Raw genomic sequence first — 18,505 nt, 5'->3', positions numbered from 1 at the left:
CCCGACGCCGAACACTCATCGCTCGTGCCAGACCCCTGAAGGCCTCTAACCTGTTGTAACATAAGGGTCGCCAAGTTAGTTGGGCATATAGATATATCTCCTCATCCATCTTTCAGTTTACTTTGCCGACAAAGCAGTAGCTTGCCCTTTTTATTACGTTGAAAATTTGATCAAGTTAAGCTTATTCAGCACATTGCTCGAAACTTTTGTTGGCTCGAGAGCGGTGGAACCATCCAACATGGACAGAATTTGGAAGTCGAGCTTCTTTCTGCTTACAATCGCCTTCTTCGATATTTTAGCAGGTAAGCTTTTGGTATCTTAGTGTGGCTTTTAATAGCACTGAAGTAAATTTAATGTTGACCTTTACCCTAAGAAACTCAGCAGAACGTGCAGGTTACTCGAAAATAGCTCCAAATTGATACCTGCCGATACGCGACAAAATATCGACGGTGCAGGACGGCTATATTTAAGCTTATGGTTCGATTGTGCTTCCAGTTGCTTGTGTTTTGAACGACGTTTTAAAAATATGACAAACGAAAAAACCTTTATCGATGGTGTAAGCAAATTCTATATAGAGCGTACACCCGGTATGTGGTCGTGTATGTTTATGTGCTCAAAACTGGATAAGTCTTGTAGCATTTGAAAACGATAGGGCAAGCGTATTAATTACAATTGTGTGGTCGCTATGGGACCTACATCCCGCGCACGAAATGAAATTTGCTGATTTTTTAGCCTTATTTATCACATTTTAATTTCACGCGTGTCTGTGCTTAGAGTACACAACACTAATTACGTCGTAAAGTTCGTTGAGCTTCTGCCTCGGAGAGTACAGAATGTTCAATTTTGATGTTGAATAAGCAATGTAGAAAGCTTAATTTATGAATTTGAATGTCCTGTATGTAGATGAGGGCACTGTTCCAATAAAAGCCATTAATAAAGCGTAATAAAGTTATTTTGTTCAGGTAAAATTCAGTGTACAGATTTTTGATAATAACGGATTTTGTTCCCTTCCATTTTCTTTACATGTGCCCTCTATATCATAGAAAGCTTAACATTTTTCTTTTTGTTGTAACAGTATTTAAAATGTCTAACTTGTAAACGATGCCAGTTTCAGCAGTTGACAGACTTCCCACAGCAGATAAAGCGAAATATAAAACTTATTTACGAAAGTTTGCAAGCAATCGGAATCACTATAAAGCTGATGCTAGGCAGAACTTGGAAAATGCAACACAGTATGTCAAGGAGAAGTTTGAGAGTGCCGGACTCACAGTCAGTTTGCAGAATTTCACCACAAGTGTTACAACAACTGGGCAGGTTTGTTCCTAAACTATAGTTGCTTTATCACAGAAAATATTGAAATTACAGTCAAACCTCTCTAATATGGACACTGAAGGGACAGAGCAAATTGTCCGTATTAGAGAGGTGTGCATATTGGAGTGGTCACTATGATGACGTCACTTTTAAGTCTCCACTGACAGTTTAGAGTGTTGAGTAACTACAATGAGGCCCAAAAGTGAGTGTCTTGTGAATTTCTCAATCTAATTACTGATGAACTTTATTTGTGCTTCTCAGTTACAGTGTACATGCTGTACATACGAAGTTTGGAACAGAACAAAATACTGCACGTAGGAACTTACCACACCGTATTATAAAAGTACAATTTTAATAAATGTGTTGCAATAGTTTACAGGTGCAGTGAACAGTAACTGGAGTAACATGTAAAATGTCGTAATTCTACATGTAGTAATTTACCGCAAATTATCGACACCTGGTCCTCAGAGTGTCCGTAATAAAGAGATTACATTTGTATGAATTTGCTTCCTAGGGTGGAGATTTAGTGTCTGTTGTCCGTTTTAGAGAGGGTCTGTATTATAGAGGTTTTTTGTGGAGGAAATGTATAAGAATTTTGTTGGTAGATAGGAAACTGTCTGTATCAGAGAGGTGTTTGTATTAGAGAGGTGTCCATACGGAGAGGTTTGACTGTAAATGCAAAGCATTATATGCAAGGATGCAGGTGGCAAGTAAGCTAAAGAATTAACAAAAGCTTATTTATTTAATAATTTACTTCTAAGATAACCTGTGAGAAAATTGTTTAAAGTTGTACTGAAGATATCATAGATGTCTACACCTGCTGGTCAGGAGTAATTTTATTGAATAAATTATTACCATATTTTATCAGGGGGATTTTTCCCGGAGAACGCACCACAGAGAAAGTTACCTGCTAAAGATTCCCTTGGAAATTTTTGTTTTAAGGTGCCCAGAAATGTATGCCAGTATGCCCCTGGTTACCACACGAAATATTAAAGTGCCTATGAAGAAAAAAATAATTCCTGCTCATTTGAAAGGCTTTTTAAAGTAAAGAAGAATGACGTTTTCCTTTTTGGAGTATCTTTTTTTGTTTTAGAGATATTCACGTTTTTGTATTATGCAAATGAGGAAAGTGATGACATCATAGGTGGTTACTCTAAAACAGCACAACACTCAATTGAGAATGACTCTAGAAATATGAAAGCAGTGTTCTTCAAACTTGGCACCAGAAATGTACATCACAAAAGAAACAGAATTATATCTACTATGTTGTTGCCATGGCAACACTCTTGGCTCCATTCTCTTTCTGTGAAAAACCAAATATCCCCATTTGCAACCTTTTAAAGTGGGACAGAGGGTCTTGCACAGAACACACATGTTTCCCATATTGTCTTAACTCTCCCGATTAGATTGGTGGGAGTGGATGATGTTTAAGATAAAATCTGGGAGTTTTAGTCTTAATTAAAACAGACCAGTGGTATAACTGTCGCCATGGCAATGGCACGAAGGGTGTCACTATATTTTTTTTGTGATGTACATTTCTGGTGCCAAGTTTAAAGAACACTGCTTTAATATTTCTAGAGTTATTTTCGATTGAGTGTTGTGCTGTTTTAGTGGAACCACCTATGACATCATCACTTTCCTTTCAAAAAGGTAAATATCTCTCAAACGAAAAAAGATATTCCAAGAAGGAAAAGGCCATTCTTCTTTACTTAAAATGCCTTTCAAACAAGCAGGAATTATTTTTTACTTCATAGGCACTTTAGATAAAAACAAAAAGCAAGGAAGTATTTGACAGTATAAGATGCAGACTGTGCCAGGAAGACTGACAAAGTTGTCAAGGGCTTCCTCGTCACATGTATAATTACAGTTAATTAATAATTTATGCACGATATAACATCTAAGAAAATTGGTTAAAGATATCATAGACGGCTTCAGAGGAGAAATAGAGAATTTTTGGCAAGTCAAATTGTTGTTACAGAAAAAAAAAGATCCAATTCAAAAACAGTGCAATAAACAACAAACATCTTGTGAAAGGTTTTGGGGAGCAATGTACATAACATGATCATTTAGTACATGTTTCAAGGGAACAAGGTATATTTGTGGATTAATCTGAGGGAACAAGAAGATCACTACTGGTAACAGATACTTTGAAGAAAAATTTTAGGGAACAACAGAATTTTTGAAACTATATAATTATGGAAAAAGGACTATAATAGGGACCGTGCATCCCTGCTACGTATACACGGGAGACATTCTGTGGGAGCTGCTTTCTCATAAAGAAATCCTCATTGTAAAGAGCAGAAATTCCAGAAGTACAGAATTAAAGGGAAAGAAGACCATCATAAAGTGTGTTAAATTTTCTATACTAGAGTGGTATGCTGAGTGATGTAATATAACACTGTTTAATTTTGGGGCAAAATAATGCTTCAAGAGTGAATTTTCACATAATATATAATGGAGCCTTGTTATAATTAAATCCCATTCATTGTAATGATCCTGTTATCCCACTCCCTAATATGATGTACATAGATATCCTGTTTTTAATGATTCTTTGGACAATAAATATTCATGTTCACAGCTGGATCCTCATAACTCTCATAGATGTCTTGCATGTACACTACAAAATAATACGTTTATTGCATACAGCAACTTAGAAATTGCAATCTCCTTTTTTTCACCAAATTAAGGCTCTGCTGATTAAGGCAATATTATTGATACTTTTTCATCAGAGAGGCATGTACATACCTTTATTTTTGAGCTTTTTTCTGTTATTATTTTTTGCGGAAGGGGGGGGGGGGGAGGGGGGCTTTGGAGGAGGAGTGGATGAGAGAATGTTATCGCAAATTGGTTGTTTACCATTTGGGTATTTCATTTCTGCCTCTGAGACTACCAGCAAAGGCTACCTTAGATAAGATTCTGACATTCAAGTCAAGTCATCTTTATTTAGGCAGGGTAGCCCCATCAGCCATAGGCTGGTATCAAAAGGGGCCCTGCGTAAAATTAAGACTACGTGATAAAAAAATTATTCAGAATTTAAAAATTACCACAAAGTTATGTACATTGAATAAAAAGGAAATTGCATATCTATGAAGTACAATTTTTTTAGGTCAATACAATAAAAGAGAACAATCAAAGTATATGTAAGTAAGTATTATATTGCATTACCGGTATATTACATATATTGCATTACATTCTCTGAATTTAATTAATTTGTTTGATTTGAAATGTTAAAGTCTTTTCTTTATCTGGCAAAGCATTGATCTGAGTGATGTTCTTTTCTTGCAGAGTGTCAGTGGTACCAATGTAATTGGAATACTAGCAGGTCAGTTCTTCAACACAGCAAATGATGAAGTCATTATCCTTGGAGCACACCTTGATACAAGAGGAATTTTACATGAAGGAGTAAATAATGATGGGTCTGGTCTAGCTGCATTGATATCCTTAGCTGAGGATCTCACTGGTAAGTATTACATGTATTTGCAGGGTAAAAGTGCCAGTATATAAGATAAATACTTAGTTACACCTGTAATTAAAAAGCCTGTATCAGGCCAGAGGCCCATACCAGCAGAGATATCCCCAGTTTCTGTTGCATGAAGCATCCAGTGGTATTTCTACTCTCTCCTGGATAGAAATGCTAGTCCATTGCAGGGTTTCCCCAGCATATTTGCCAGTACTCACTTATACACTGGACAGGTAGAGAGAGTCATGATTGTGAAACTAAAGGACCTTGTCCAAAGCTGGGCCCATAATTGAGGATCTCCTTGACAGCTACATTCCGGGACGTTATCTAAGATCTGCAAAAAAAAAATTTACTCGCCGTGCCTGGTTTCAAACTAAATAGTTATGGCCACCATGCTTTCTCTGTTTCTGCACCGTTGCTTTGGAACAGTCTTCCACAACATGTTAGGGATGCAGAATCGCTAGATATATTTAAAAGAGAGCTGAAGACAATTTTTTTTAAGCGTGCTTTTTTAAATTGAACATTTTATTGTGGCTATTTATTTTAATTTATCTGTTAGCTTTTTACCTCTTTTCGTGATATGAATTTTTAACCTTGTAAATAGCACCTTTGGACCCTTGGGAAAGGGCGCTTTAGAAATGTTATTGTTATTATCATTATTATTATTATTATTATTATTATTATTATTATTTTTATAACCAGGGAGTTTATAACTTGGCAACTTGAAAGCTGTTATTAATTAATGGATTTAAACTAATGAAATGAATTATTCTCAACTGAGCTAAACTTACATGTTTGTTGGTCAGCTGGCCACTTAAAATTCTGTGAATAAAGCTTGTATTGCACTGTATTGTACACAACGTATTTTTACTACGAACAGCATTAATACATTGTATGATGATCATGTGTCTGCAACTCACTTTCCACGATAATTATGACTTAATCATTTATCACCTGCAGGAAAGGACAAATGTGTGCAGAACCACAGCATTCTGTTTGTCGCATTTGATCGTTCAGAAACCTTTGATGTGCAGCAAGGGCATGCTGTATGTAACAAGAGCTGTGGAAGCACAGCTTTTGTCAGCAATATAAACACTGTAATTCCACATGGATCAGTCAAGACTGCCATTATTATGGATTGTATATCAAACTTTAACCTTGACGCCAATAGCCAGAAAATTTATGAGCAACCCATCAAGGATTACTTCAGTACCTTTGTTCTTGATCAAGGGGACTTCTACTTTAATAAAGGAAGCTATCTTGCAGCAGTTGGTAGAGAAGATGAAAAGGACCTCTTGACCAAATATGTTGATCTATTTAATGAAGTGAAGAAGACAACGTATCATCAATACCGAGTGTTTGATTTCATGTGGAACTTCAAGGGGAAACCAACTGGCATAAATTTGACAAATGTAGAAACTGCATTTGAAAAGTCTGATACATTAAGGTGAGCATCACTAACAATATGAAGGACAGCTCATACATGTATTAATTGTTGAAGTTGCTTAGGACTTTTACATTACATACATTAACATGGTTACCTTTTACATAATCCGCATATACATAATCAGTATATGGTATACATAATCCGCATAGCTATTCAAGCACAAACTCAGACCTTCACTCTTGAGACAGAGATCATCTCTACTTGGAGAAGGGTTGATATCTTTACAGTCAACATCATTATATTGCTTGGGTCACACTTCTCATCAGGGCTTCAAAAAAGCATGAATTCCAGCTTGCCTTTCAGACAAGCAGCTTGCAAAATTTGGTTGCCTTGCACAAGTTTTAGTTTACTTTTTTAAGTTTAATTGGCAGACAACATACCTGGACCCTTCCCTATAGGCAAGTGGGAATGAAAAGTTACTTGCGCAGCAGGAAAATCTACTTATCCAAGACGACTGCACAACACTTTTTTCAAGTTCCAACATATGTTCATTCTTGATAGAGTAAAACCCTTGATTTGTTACTGATCAAGTTGCTCAATTCAACATTGAAATCTGAGAGAGGTTCCAGAAACTGTACTGTTCAGCACTGCTATTTTGATGTGGATCAACTGGCAACAAGTTTTGAAATTTTCACATCTTTCTTTTGTAGTAAATTACCATGGGTCTGTTAAATATTATTTTTATTTATTAAGTTAAACATGACTTGTAATAATGAGTTTTTGTAAATATTGAAACTCATGTTTGTTCAATTTTGTGGGCTTGAAAGTTGATTTATTTCATTGAATTTAAAAGGAACTTTAATTTCTTTCAACAGTTTTTGGGATGCCAACATCAAGTCTATACTACTGACAGATACCTGCTATCAACGCAACCCACTATTTAGCTGCCAATCTAGTTCTAATTGTGATAACTATTTGACAGCTTCAAGGGATGATAATCTTGGCTTCATGTACAATACTGTGACTGCAGCAAAAAACCTCACCAAGTTTTTAGTTTGCTCTGACTCAGGTAATGAATTATGTGTAATTATTGTATAATAATGAATACAGCTCTGTCAAATAGAATGGGAATTTGTCCTAAATACTATAATAAGCTTTCTTCTTTTAATCAAAGCATGTACAAATGTAGATGCATGTTAAAAGAAAATACTAGGTACACTCCTGGGGGGGGGGGGGAGGCACTACCATATATGGGCTATATAGGTATGTGCCGCTGTGAAGGGTATGGTTTTCAAGCAGTTTACTCTAGGAGAGGGTATATAAATCAGAGCGTTTGGGTCTAGAATAGGGTATCATTTTTCACAAAACTGACTAGTTGGCTGAAGATTTTATCTAGACTAAGGAAACCAGGGATTGCCACTCAAAAATATAAAAAAATCAAATCGGCAAGTTTAAATTTATGCAAATCAGCCTCAACAGTGTCGATAGATTGGGGGATTTGGAGAAATTACTCTAGTATAGGGTAGCAAAATTCAGCTGATCTAGCTCTGGTATAGGCTAAGGGTTCCAGGGTCCCAGCGGCACATCCCCACCCAGAATTCCCCCCCCCCCGGGGGGTACACTGTATATTAACTGCCTTGAATGACTTGATATTAACTGATTGGCACTAACGGTTCCCTTTGTAAGGATACCTGATTTAAAAAAAAAAAACATTAAACAACAACCTGGCAAACAAATCAACATAAAGTGATATATGTATGAGAAGATCTAGAGATGTGGGAGGAAAGTATGGACAGGAGAGGTAGAAGAGCATTCGTTGGATAAATAATGCACAGGGAGAGTGGTATAAGCACAAGGGGTGCAAGAAATGCAGGCTTTTAGCCAGATGGCTGCCAGCCATCCTGTGGATGGCCACTTTTCAAAGAAAATTGTTTTATTTTTCATATGTTGCTTTATAAATTGTTCATTTGAGCAGGCCCTATAGTGCATTTTGGATGCAGGGCTCGACACTAACGGTAGCCAACTAGCCACAGACTAGTAGAAATTTAGTTTTGGCTAGTAGGTTTTCAATTTCCACCAGCCACTTTGGTTAGTCAACAAAATGAAATTGGCTGGACTAGTTTCTGTCTTCCTCAAGGAAGACAAACACAAAATTTGCGCTTTTCTCGGAAACAAGGTCAGAATTTCATTGTGGACATTATCATGCTAACAGGCATGTGGTGTTGGGCATGTATGCAAATTTAAGTTTGTCTACTTTTCGCTGGGTGGTACGTAAACGGGGAACTGAACATTTTAATTTTGTTGAAAGAAATATTTGACAAACAAGACAGCATTTTCTGAAAGCACGCATCAAAAATGCAATGCTCTTTTTAGTTTCGCAATTTTTTTCACGCGCAAAATAGTACAGAACTGTAAAGGGATAACCTTTCATTTAGCGTAACAATACATGGGTGATTTGTCATTGTATGCATACTTACAAACTTACCATTACAGAAATAATTAGATGAGAAAGATTTATTTCCTTTGACATTCAAATCAGCCGTTTTTAGCAGTCAAATTTCACCAACAACAGTTTACAGTACTGTTCAGATAGTTGTTTTGCTTTTGAAACATTTCTATGGTGCCTGTCTGTGAAGAAGTCAAGTTGACAGTTTTTACAGTGATGTCTTGGGGGTCTCGATGTTTTTCCAAGGAAGTCTCAAGGAAAAACAGAGTCCTGAAAGTCTTTTCGGGAACTGGAACTTTTTTGAAAAGAGTTAAAGTACAGTATAATTACCAACATTATGTACTAAAGAGAGTCACTTGCGTTTTGCTTTCCAGTCTTGCTAGTAATTCTGCTGTTATTGGACCTACCTGAAATTTTCATGAGGCGTTAATTTTGCAAATTTCGCAATTTAAAAAAAATCGCGAAATTAAAGTGACGTGAATAAGTAAGTATCGGGAACATAACACATTATGTTACTGTTGACATGTAGTACCACCATTGCGTTTTTGTTACATTTGACATTATTGTACCTGATAAAGTCAGTTTACTAAACTCAAAGACATGTTTCAGTAACATTGCCAAGGAAATAAATGTTGTGTTACTCAAAAACACAAAGTTAACGTGATTCAAAATACAAAATTTTTGCAAAATTGCTGAATTTAAGTGTCGCGAAATATGCGCACACCCAAATTCGAAATAAAGGTGTCGCGAAAATTTCATGTAATAAGGTGGCCAACCACAACGCTTGGCTAGTAAGAAACGGTTTTGGCTAGTAACATCTAAGTTATCACTAGCCACTAGACTAGTGAGTTGGAAAGTTAGTGTCAAGCCCTGTGGATGCGCACTTTTCGAATCCTAGCTAAAAGCCTGAAAACATGTAGGTTTTCAGTAGGTTTTCAGTAGGTTTTTAAACTCGTGGATACGCGAAGTGTAGAAACGTGTTTGTTGCGGGGACTCCGATATGCAAATGTGTCACTCACTCACTCACTCACTCAGGTGTAGACACTGCTCGTAATTAGTTGGCCCAAACGAGAGCGCCCGAGTCCGATGCCATGTTGGAATAGTAACCAAGCCTGACGCCATATTGGAATAGCAACCGTGCAGTCAGTGCGAGCCTACTACTCAATGTGTGCATCGTTCCAACCCGATTATTGATGACTTTGTAGCTTTTACACAACCATTAATATTAGGTGTTTCGCTAAATTGAAGTGGAGTTGACTTCGAATGTTCGAATTAGTACTATGGCCAACTTGAAGGCTGAATTTCAGGAGCATTTGAGTCATCCAGGCGTTCAAAATGACCAGGAGATGTGCATTTGTTTGCTGGAAAGTGACCTGAAAAGCTAATGCGGTAAGCTTTGATGAGAATGTGTCTTATTCCTCGACCTTAATGAGCTTATATGAGCGAAACGAACAACTTTTAATGAACGAAACAGCCATTGAATACAAGACAAACATCGGCACCATTGTATAATACTGTAATTTCATTTTTATAATTTAGTAACGTCTAAACCTGAGGCCAGCCGAAATATTGTTTTAACTCTACGATGTTGTGTCAACCTTGCAGTAGTGACGCATTATTGTTTTACTTATCAAGTTTGGCTGAATAGATCTGCTGTGAGATCCAACATTCAATCAAGCAGGACCTTTGTTCACCGCTTTGCAGTTTAAACACTTAAGAGCAGCTTCGCCTAAATATCAACTAGACTTGGAAATAGCGAAAAAATCGAATTTCTTCAAACTCGCCCAGAATGAAGCCCTACGGGCACCAGTTACAAAAATATCGTTTTAAGTTCGATAAATCAAAAATTATTTTTTTCCGCAATTTTTTCGTTTCGATGCCCCAAATCGGCCAAAATCCATCGAAAATGAGCGGCATATTCAGAGGCTCGTAAACTCAAAAGTAAAAATCTTCATTACAAACTGATTACACGTCGTATTTGTACTTCCTTTTTTGTCTATTTAGAGCTAAATAGATCGTGATTTGATTAGAACTTAAATATTTGACGAATTTTCTAAATTAACGACCCAAGACAGCTTTACAAGAGGTCTACATTTAGCCTATTTTCAAATGCTAAAAAGGCGTTCTGGTACATGGCTTTTCCCAAAACGATTAGTTTGGTGTGAAAGAGCATTCTTTCTTCTTCAAATTAGTGAAATAAAATTTTTGGGTAAATAAAATCGCGAGCGCTGAGATAGCGAACTAAATGCAGCACTTCTTCCTGAAAACGTGACCTTTGACCCGAGCGTAACGAAACCGATTACTGCAAGAAAACCCGGAAGAAAAGCAAACGCTTCGTTATTTTGAAACAATTTCTAGTGATATCTCTCCGAAACCATGATTGCAAGAAACTATTTCCAGATATGAAATCTTACAGGGTCAAAAAAGGAGCTAAAGGGCGCATTTTGACACAATAACTTTGTTTGCTGAGAATTGAAGTCAATGACCGTTAACGAATTCCAGTGAAATTTGCAAACTTGAAGTATATTAGCCGATACTTACCTGAATATTTATATTAATAGAAGAGTCGTCTTCTTGGATTAACCTTCAAAAGAAGCAGGATCCAGATTTGAAAACCTCTAAAAGAAGAAATGTTTAATGTTCCGTGACCTGCCCGCTGCTATAAATTAGCTTAAATTCCATGCACATGCCGACCGCATGTTTGTCGTAAAACCAACTGAACTCCACTGACAGTTTCCATGGGCAACCCCAAAATAAACAATCCCCAAAAATGTAAAGTGAAATTGGCTGTCTTCATGAACAGTTAGAAGCTAGAGTCAAGTTCCATTACCTTTAAAAAGTGCTTGAATTTATTTGTTTGCGTCGACTTTGTCCACTACTCTCACGTTCGAATGCCGCGAATCAGTCACGCCAAAACACTGCAGACAACACCGCGTTCAAACGTCGGGCATGCGCAAATTGGTACATTTTTTGGCAGCCGCGCGCCAATTTCCCGCGCAAAAATTTAAAGGAAAACATGGGAAACAACCGGTGTCACGCAAAATTTACGAAAAAAAATTGAAAACGTCATAGAAATCTGTAAAAGGAAAAGAAAGCAGGTAAAAGGAAAACTTAAGACTTTTCAGACACAAAGTTTATTAAGTTACCGGTATTCTGTTGATTTACCATTTTGTTTTGAGCTTTACCAAAAAAGTTTATAAGTCTTAAAACCCGTGTCATGCTACGAGCCGACGGCGTAGTATATTTTTATTTGTTTTTATTAATCACACGATGCGTGACGCCGGAAACGGACGACAAACGATGTGTAAAAGAAGGAAAAATGGGAGAAGAAAAAGACAATTGCAGTGATTCGGTTTCGCTCAGACGAGCTGGAAAAATTTTGGCAAGGACTGAGGGATTCCATCCAGATCCTTGATTTGTCTGAAGCACAGGAACGAGATGAATCGAAACGGCAAACGATGTTCATGTTCATCGTCATGGGGGCATAGCTGGCCAAAATACCGATCCCAAACCAACTGTACCTGGTCTTTGACCAGGTGGGAAAAGCTTTTCTAAACTACAAACCTGGAAAAAAACTGGTGCACTAAATGCAAAGTCGAGGCGGACAAAAAATTCAAGGAGCACGGAAAATACATACCACAGAAAAGAAAGACCTGCAACAAGCAGAAGGTAGAACAATTTTTAACTCTCAAGTCATTTCTGTTAGCTCTCGTTGTACCGGCTAAAACATAAACAAATATATAAATAACGAGGAAAATGTCATTTATAGGATACCGATGACCCATGAAAAGAACAGTGTCATGAAAATATTTTGGCCACCTTTTAGTTGCTCCATTGCTCGCACATGCGCGGACGTTTGACCGCTGTGTTACTGCAGACACTTGTTTGGGCTTTTCATTGTGACTCCCTTTTTGGGTCTAGTTACAAAATAGTGTTGAATATATCTGAAAGTCTGTCATTTATCCACAGGCTGCACAAGCGCAGAATTGACTTTTGATTCAATAGACAAACGCGTACAAGACTTTGTATGGGAAACTTACTCAGTCTGCACGGTCTGCAGTGTTTTGGCGTGACCGATACTACGCAGTATTCGAACGTGACAGTAACTACTGAGTGAACAAAGTAGAATCAAGCACTTTTAAAAGGTAATGGAACTTGACTCTAGCTTCTAACTGTTCATGAAGACAGCCAATTTCACTTTACATTTTTGGGGATTGTTTATTTTGGGGTTGCCTATGGAAACTGTCAGTGGAGTTCAGTTGGTTTTACGACAAACATGCGGTCGGCATGTGCATGGAATTTAAGCTAATTTATAGCAGCGGGCAGGTCACGGAACATTAAACATTTCTTCTTTTAGAGGTTTTCAAATCTGGATCCTGCTTCTTTTGAAGGTTAATCCAAGAAGACGACTCTTCTATTAATATAAATATTCAGGTAAGTATCGGCTAATATACTTCAAGTTTGCAAATTTCACTGGAATTCGTTAACGGTCATTGACTTCAATTCTCAGCAAACAAAGTTATTGTGTCAAAATGCGCCCTTTAGCTCCTTTTTTGACCCTGTAAGATTTCATATCTGGAAATAGTTTCTTGCAATCATGGTTTCGGAGAGATATCACTAGAAATTGTTTCAAAATAACGAAGCGTTTGCTTTTCTTCCGGGTTTTCTTGCAGTAATCGGTTTCGTTACGCTCGGGTCAAAGGTCACGTTTTCAGGAAGAAGTGCTGCATTTAGTTCGCTATCTCAGCGCTCGCGATTTTATTTACCCAAAAATTTTATTTCACTAATTTGAAGAAGAAAGAATGCTCTTTCACACCAAACTAATCGTTTTGGGAAAAGCCGTGTACCAGAACGCCTTTTTAGCATTTGAAAATAGGCTAAATGTAGACCTCTTGTAAAGCTGTCTTGGGTCGTTAATTTAGAAAATTCGTCAAATATTTAAGTTCTAATCAAATCACGATCTATTTAGCTCTAAATAGACAAAAAAGGAAGTACAAATACGACGTGTAATCAGTTTGTAATGAGGATTTTTACTTTTGAGTTTACGAGCCTCTGAATATGCCGCTCATTTTCGATGGATTTTGGCCGATTTGGGGCATCGAAACGAAAAAATTGCGGAAAAAAATAATTTTTGATTTATCGAACTTAAAACGATATTTTTGTAACTGGTGCCCGTAGGGCTTCATTCTGGGCGAGTCTGAAGAAATTCGATTTTTTCGCTATTTCCAAGTCTAGTTGATATTTAGGCGAAGCTGCTCTTAAGTTTTTCATATTGAGTTGTCCATGTTCAACCGGCATCGAGTTAAGTTTAGATTAAAGTTGTGTTCTCTATACTTGTCTTGTTTATTTTAGTACATTGATGTGAACTCTAAGTGGGATGTGAAATGCACATAAACTTGGAAAGAAACTCCCAAATACTTGATTTTGATAAGCTTCAATAATATTTACCCTGTCTTTTGTTTACACTTTTGCTTCCTGATTGAAAAGATAGCAAAGGGAAAGAAACCCCCTGTGAGCTTGTCCCCAATCATTAGTTAATACTAAATACATTGGCACTTCAATAAAGCTGTTATTATTATTGTTGGAACACATATTTATGGTCGACAGATTTGTCAGATCAACACTGAAAATGCTTGCAAAAGAGTCTATTTATTTTGATGTATTTTATGTGCAATATATATAGAGACAAGCGGTTCCACATTGGAAAAGAATTGCTGTCTCATAAGAAACCTTACCTATAACCTTGAATGAAATGCAATGAAAAACGTTTGTGAGCTTGTACGACTTGAGTACATGCAAATTTTTCCAGGAGGCAGATCAACATCAAGATCTGGGTGTGAGGGAAGAGGGGGGGGGGGGGGGGGGGGGAGAGTACTCTATGATTTGTTGGACAGGAGTGTCCTCTGTGACCCCCAAGAACCCTTAGCCTTTACCACTCCATGTTCTGCTGCAATTTTGCCACCCTAGCTATTCTGGACGTATGTCTGTGATATCTGTGCAAAAAAAAAGCCAACAAAAAAAGCCTACACTTTGTGAGTTAAGTGCGACCTTGCATGGTACAAACACGGCTTGTTTTAACGGCATTTAATAATACACCAGTAATGGCAAGTTCACCAATATGTGTCATCTCTAGATTACCTAATCCACAAGTTTGGCCATAAGTCCCCTTTGATTAATGATATTTACACATCATTCTATAATTAAATTTCCTAACAACTAGTTGTTTTGTTTGTACATGTAGATATCAATGAATGTACACAGGGAACTGCCAAGTGCTCAAAAAATGCAACTTGTACTAATACATTTGGTTCATACAAGTGCAGCTGCAAGAATGGTTACAGTGGAAATGGCTTCACTTGTGATGGTTAGCAATTATTTTGCCCCAACCCTTAGTTTGATTTCTGATTATTTCATCAGTAAAGTGTTCACTAGAGGCAGTGTTTCATTCTCTGGCTTATTAATAAGTAGCTTTCATTTGAATTGTCAACCGTGCCAAAGATTAAGAGACCCGCATTTCTGGAGACTGACTACTGATTACTGTAGGTGCAAGATGTACATGTACATGTAAATCAAGCCTGTAAAAAAGAGATAACCACTGATCATCGCTTAGGAAAAGACGCCAAGTAGCAGGCCAATAGCAAAGTGTTGTGGACAGTAAAGACTGCAACTGCTAACCCTTACTCTAACTGCTTGGAGAGAAACATCAATTACTAACTCCCTGTTCATCAGCAATGCCCTCATCCCATACTCAACTTTGTTAAGTTGCCTTTAAACAACTTAAATTTGGACTCACAGTGAAGCTGGGGTTCAAAGACATTGATTACATGTATATTTTCTCTTTTTAAAATCAAGATATTGATGAATGTGCACAAGGAGATGCCAAGTGTTCGAAGGAGGCATATTGCGTTAATTTACCGGGTTCCTACAGTTGCAACTGCAAGGAAGGGTTTAGTGGAGATGGCTTCAGCTGTGTTGGTTAGTTTCCTTTTTGACTAATTGTTTTATTAGTGTACTTTGGTTTACGAAATTGAGAATTCCAGTACCAAAATATGTATAAGGGTCCAAGATTAATATTTAAAAAAATTGATGCTTATTTATTATTATTATTATTATTATCATCATTATTATTATTATTATCATTATTATTATTATTATCATTATTATTATTATTATTATTATTATTATTTTTCATTGTTCACAGCATCTGGGACTACAACTGTTGCTGCCATATTCTGTCATGTTGTGATGCTTGTAGCCGTTGGTTTGCTGGAATTCACAGTGTAGATGTGATCATGTTTTTACGGGGAAATCTCAAGTGGAATTTCGATAGTTTCTATATTAAATGGCAGCAGAACTTCTCATCCAGCAACCTACAGTATCAATCTTTGAAAACTTCACAACTACCAGTTAAATTTCCATTTTCCATTTCTGGCATTGGCATTTCTTTTTAAATGTACTGTTGACTTGTGCAACTGGCAAATTCAAGCACTGGGTGTAAATCACTCAAAGTCAAGACCGGTTCTTGTTGGGCACCTTCCATTTGACCTACAAGCATGCTAGTTTGATTTTTCAGACCTTTCCAGTGGCAAATGGAAAAGCATATTCTGGAATTTCCGGAAAAGAGAAATACATGTACCCAAATTAATTTTAGAAATTTTCAGCTTTTCTGGAAATATTTCAGGGAAATTTACATAACCATCACATGCCCCTGTTTCAAAAGTTCCAGAATTCTTGGTTGAACAGAAAGTGTTTATTGTTTACCTTCAAACTAATTTATGAATCGGAGTATGTTGTTGTAATGATGTTATTTTACTAATAGGCCTCATTAAATCAAGAAAAAGTATAGCAATTGATTAGTAAGAATCACACCAGGAGGGGGTACTACCAGAAAAACTGGGTGGGGATGTGCGGCTGGCTTCCCAAAACCCTTACCCTATTGATGACGAAAATCTGCAATTGTGTTCAGACCAATGTTAAATTGCCGTAAGTATAATTTGTCATGGGCTTTCATTGATGGTCTTATCGATAATGATGAAAAAGTAGCTTCTAATGTTGAAAACATACTGATATCAAGGCTAGAGTGCAAAAACCATACCCTATTCAAAATGGCCAGAATCGATACCCTGATACCAAAACTGCTGAAAAACCGTACCCTTTGGGGCCACACATACCTGTATATCCCATATAAGGGGGTACCCCTCCCCTCTCCCGGGTATCATGCTACATCTTTACTTGGTTTTCACACAGAGGTATTTATTAGAATTTTTACTTGGCATAAAGTTCTTTATTGCACAGTTTTTACGACCAATAATATTAGTATATTTGTAGAATTATATCACTTGAAATCACAAAAGTGATATTTTGATGACTGAATTGAAAACATTTTTAGTTGAAATATTAGTACTGTAGTTCAGGTTTTAAGTTTTAGAATTAGTACTAGCAATGTGGCATCTGAATCAAATGATTATCATTTTCAATTTTTTTTTACATCTAAAGTGATTAGTATCTGATTGCTTGCCATGATATACCTGGTAGTTTTAAAATAACTGAAGCCAACATGGTTCAGAATAAGTAATTGAATGATAACAGGGTGATCAGGGCTTTCCACAGTTCTCGTCAAATTTGTCCAATACACATCATCACATATTGTACAATCAATGATTGATTGACTGTAAATCAATTGAGTGATCAATTAATTAGTAAGGCAGTGAGTAAGTCAGTCAGTCAGTTATTATGGTATTGCGATTTTCTAGCACTCGACATTTTAATGTCAATTAGTCAGTAGTCTACATGACTCGGTAGAGAACGATTTATTTAAATTAGTTAGTAAATCTACCAGGCAATGAATCTTGTATAATTGAGTCTGAAGATGGTATAGAATAAATCCGAAATGTAATATCACTAATTCTCCTTGCATCTGCTGTCTTTATTAATGCAGTTACTCGGATTAACCTTTATCCTTTATGTAAATAACAAGGTCCTGCATATTAGAACGTTAAGAGGCCCTTTATTTCAAGGGAGTTTCCCGTTCGGAAATAGAACACTCCAAACTCGTCCCGAGGGCGCTTTTTCCTTTAAAGTTTCGGAAGGGCGGGAAAAGCCAAGGAGAAAAAAATGGTAAATGCAAACAAACAAACAAAGAAATAAAATAAAACGAATACAATTTCCTCAAATAATTTTGAGCAGATTTCGTTTGGGGGGTTGACGTCGCCGACATTTTCCCCATCGAAATTTATTCTTCCTGAATTACTTTATTTGGATCATATTATCAAGGGACCAATGGTCACTTCGCCCCATGGTCATTTCGCCCCCAGTCACTTCGCCCCATAATCGAAGTCACTTCGCCCCATACAGAAGTTACTTCGCTCCATGATATAATTAAAGTGTATATATGCTTACAATATTGTCTCTCTTTGCCTAACTGATGTTATAGTCGTTCCATTTATAAATGCGATGTTGATGACATGTTTGTAATAGCTAGTTTCACTCGCCCCAATCTCTCTTTGTCCCCCACGCAATGCCGATGTTGTTAATGCACTCGTTGGTAATTCGCGCTCGTTGATCGATGGCCGATCGAATTTCAAAAACTGTAACCCTGTAGAGTATAAATTGCATATAAAAACCTTCTGTTAAACATGTTCGTAGTTAAAGGACTTAAAAAGCGAGCGAGATCTTGGCGTAGTTATAGTGCGATTGTGTCCAAATATCTTTGTTTGATTACGCGCGTTGTTTAGTGTTCACTTGTAGCACTTCCATAGCAACAAGTCAAACAAAGTCCGTTGATCGATCGATGGCCGATCGTATTTGAAAAACTTTGAAAACCATCCACGGCTTTACGCGCGTTGTTTAATAAACTGCCCTCAAAACCTTTTTTATTGAGTCTAAATGTATTTGATTTATT

General features: G+C 37.0%; 1 protein-coding gene across 1 annotated transcript; it reads left to right on the top strand.

The window, feature by feature from the left end:
- The first annotated feature begins 34 nt into the window (after nt 1-34).
- Nucleotides 35-17,509, top strand: LOC110068010 (uncharacterized). Its single transcript, XM_020775371.2, has 8 exons — nt 35-302; nt 1,109-1,314; nt 4,597-4,771; nt 5,732-6,218; nt 7,034-7,227; nt 14,846-14,968; nt 15,457-15,579; nt 15,806-17,509. Exons 1-8 carry the CDS (start codon nt 239-241, stop codon nt 15,886-15,888), a joined length of 1,455 nt encoding a protein of 484 aa, XP_020631030.2. The 5' UTR covers nt 35-238; the 3' UTR covers nt 15,889-17,509.
- Nucleotides 17,510-18,505: the final 996 nt, after the last annotated feature.

Source organism: Orbicella faveolata, unplaced genomic scaffold, assembly GCF_042242905.1.
Source record: "Orbicella faveolata isolate gen_17 unplaced genomic scaffold, um_ofav_v1 contig_46, whole genome shotgun sequence".
In the NCBI taxonomy this organism is placed as follows: domain Eukaryota; kingdom Metazoa; phylum Cnidaria; class Anthozoa; order Scleractinia; family Merulinidae; genus Orbicella; species Orbicella faveolata.
This window is presented reverse-complemented; position numbering and strand designations above follow the sequence as displayed.

What these genes read in the sequence shown, in the direction of transcription:
- LOC110068010 (XM_020775371.2), top strand. Translation starts at nt 239, where the DNA reads ATGGACAGAATTTGGAAGTCGAGCTTCTTTCTGCTTACAATCGCCTTC. An exon ending in CTTAGCTGAGGATCTCACTG is followed by an intron (nt 4,772 to 5,731) that starts GTAAGTATTACA and finishes TATCACCTGCAG; the next exon opens with GAAAGGACAAATGTGTGCAG. An exon ending in AGATGGCTTCAGCTGTGTTG is followed by an intron (nt 15,580 to 15,805) that starts GTTAGTTTCCTT and finishes CATTGTTCACAG; the next exon opens with CATCTGGGACTACAACTGTT.